The following is a 2,951-nucleotide window of genomic DNA, read 5'->3' on the forward strand; positions in this document are numbered from 1 at the left end:
ATATATATATATATAAGCTGATTAATGCCTTGTGAGTGATATTAGTGAACAGACTCTTTGTAGAAGACCATTGTATACATTGTCTTTTAAGTCTCTGATCATGTTTATCTATGATATGATGTAGGTTCATGACAGTGTTACAGGAAATTGAGAATGATCAGATATAATTGCTATCACATAGAATGGAAATAAGCACAGTCTTCAAATCTCTTTGACTTACATCACTAATGATCATAAATATACCAGTTGTGGGGTGGGGAGACAGTACTCTTAGAGGGTTGTGTGAGATGTCTTGCAGTGTCTGCTCTGAGTCTTTGCATGCTGATGGCAATGCTTGTGACAACATCGATGCCAAGTTTTATTGATCCAAATCAATGGTTTTTCTCTTGGATAAACATTGGTGATGCGGAGAGGAGAGAATCACATGCATTGTTAACTGCTAGTCATCTTCAAAATTCTTGCCACAGCTTGCATATACATGCATAGATGCATGGTAAAGATTGGCCAAAAGAGGCCCCTTTAAATATTTGAAGATCTTGTTTACATCCCTATTCCTCTGTATCCAGCTTACGAGTCATTGGCAGAGTCATCGTCATTGTCATCATCATCCTCATTATCATTCTTATCATCATCTTTATCTTTCTTATAAAAAGTTTGAGAAATATGTCAAGAGAGTTTCCTTTCATGTAGCAAAATGAATGTGGCACATTTTGGAAAGCATGCATAAAAAAAGTTTCACAAACGCTGTGTGAGAATGGCCCCAGCGATATTTACAGAAACCAATTTTATTGCTATAATTATTATTAGAATCATAGCAATGGATTGACACACTTGGTAGAGCATGAGAGTAAATAATGTGTGGCCTTTAGTTGTACTGCTTTGTGTTCTGGGTTCAAAACCCACTGAAGTTAACACCACATTTTATCCATCCAATTTCAATAAAATGAGTACCAGTTTATGACTGCTAGAATCACTAAGATCAACTGACCTCTCCTTGAAATAGTTGAGACTTTGTACTTATATGTTATGTGGTGAGTTGGCAGGGTTGTTAAAGCATCATACAAAATATCTCATGCTAATTATGGCTCTTTATGTTCCAAGTTCAAATACTGCTGAAGTCAACTTTGCCTTTCATCCTTCTTGGGCTCATAAAATACAGGATCTGGGGTTGATTTAATCAACTAACTTGTATCTCTAAATTTCAGAGCTTGTGTATAAGAATGGAATTATAGCAGACAGAATCAACAGAAAGCCAGACAAAATGCTCAAGAACATAATGCCTAAGTTCAAACCCTGCTGAGGTCGACTTTGGTTTCTATCTTTCCAGAGTCAATAAAATAAATACCAATCAAGTATAGGGGTCAATGTAATTGACTAGCCCCTTCTCCTTAAAATTACTGGTCTTGTGCCAAAACGAGAAACAATTATTAGAGTTACTGTTTTTTTTTTCAACTCTTTTACTGGTTCTGGCCAGTGAGGTCAGGCCATAACATAAGAGGTGGCAAGAGAAGCTACATTATTCTAAGCCAATGAGAATATCAATAACATATTAAACAGAGGTGCATGAGTTAGTGGGTAGAGTGTTGGACTCATGATCGTAAGATTGTGGTTTCAACTCGTGCACCAGGCAATGCATTATGTTCTTGAGCAAAAGATTTCATTTCATGTTGCTCTAGGCCACTCAACTAGTAAAAATGAGTAATCCTGCTTCAGTCCAGTGTCCCATCCAGGGAAGAATACATATGCCAGAGAAACCAGGGAATCAGTCCTGTGTTCCTTATAGAGTAATGTGGACTAACCATTAAACAGAAATAATGCACATCAAATGATAACTTATAAAAAAAAGAGTTTATCGTCTATCTTTTTATCTTTTAATTGTTTCAATTATAAGATTGTGGCTATGCTGGAGCATCACTCTGAAGAACTTTTAGTCAACCAAAGAACATTCTTTTTTGTTAAGCTTGATACTTATTCTATCGATCTCTTTTGCCAAACTGCTAAGTTATGGGGATGTAAACACACCAACACCGATTGTCGAGTGGTGGGGGGCAAATACACAACACATATACAAGCTTCTTACAGTTTCATCTACCAGATACACTCACAAGGCTTTGGCTGACCCAAGGCTATAGTAGATGACACTTGCCATAAGTGCTACAGTGGGACTGAACCCAGAACCATGTGGTTGGAAAGCAAGCTTCTTATTTCTTTATTGCCCACAAGGGGCTAAACATAGAGGGGACAAACAAGGGATTAAGTCGATTACATCGACCCCAGTGCATAACTGATACTTAATTTATCAACCCTGAAAGGATGAAAGGCAAAGTCGACCTCAGCGGAATTTGAACTCAGAACGTAATGGCAGACGAAATACCGCTAAGCATTTCACCCGGTGTGCTAACGTTTCTGCCAGCTCACCGCCTTCTTACCGCACAACCATGCCACCTAGTATATAACAAGAAGATGATACATTGCAAATGGGATCTTAAAACAATGAGAGATTACATTTAGAAGCCAATCTTTTATGTTTACCTTGGATTCATTTAGTGTGTTAATAAGGTCCTCATTGTCAAGAATGTTACCCTTTGAATGGAATAACAATTGGAGGATTCGTTCTTCGATGGACTTCAGCTGAATTTTGTCTCGGTTTATATGGGTGATTAATTGGTTACGCTGCTCTTCAAGTTGTGGTTTCTCCAACTGAACTACTTCACTGGAAAAATTCAAGATTCAATATAAATTTATAAATAAATATTTTAAATATTATAGGCATAGGAGTGGCTGTGTGGTAAGTAGCTTGCTTACCAACCACATGGTTCCAGGTTTAGTCCCACTGTGTGACACCTTGGGCAAGTGTCTTAAACTATAGCCTTGGGTTGACCAAAGCCTTGTGAGTGGATTTGGTAGATGGAAACTGAAAGAAGCCCGTCGTATATATGTATGTATATATA

General features: G+C 37.6%; 1 protein-coding gene across 1 annotated transcript in view; it reads right to left on the reverse strand.

The window, feature by feature from the left end:
- Positions 1–2,951, reverse strand: part of LOC106867680 (dynein axonemal heavy chain 6-like) — a 319,316-nt gene that overhangs the window by 97,253 nt on the left and 219,112 nt on the right. Inside the window, exon 56 of the mRNA XM_052973027.1 lies at positions 2,533–2,713. Coding sequence (XP_052828987.1) covers positions 2,533–2,713 — 181 coding nt within the window. The remainder of the gene's footprint in view (positions 1–2,532; positions 2,714–2,951) is intronic.

This window comes from Octopus bimaculoides, chromosome 14 (genome assembly GCF_001194135.2).
Source record: "Octopus bimaculoides isolate UCB-OBI-ISO-001 chromosome 14, ASM119413v2, whole genome shotgun sequence".
Taxonomy (NCBI): Eukaryota; Metazoa; Mollusca; class Cephalopoda; order Octopoda; family Octopodidae; genus Octopus; species Octopus bimaculoides.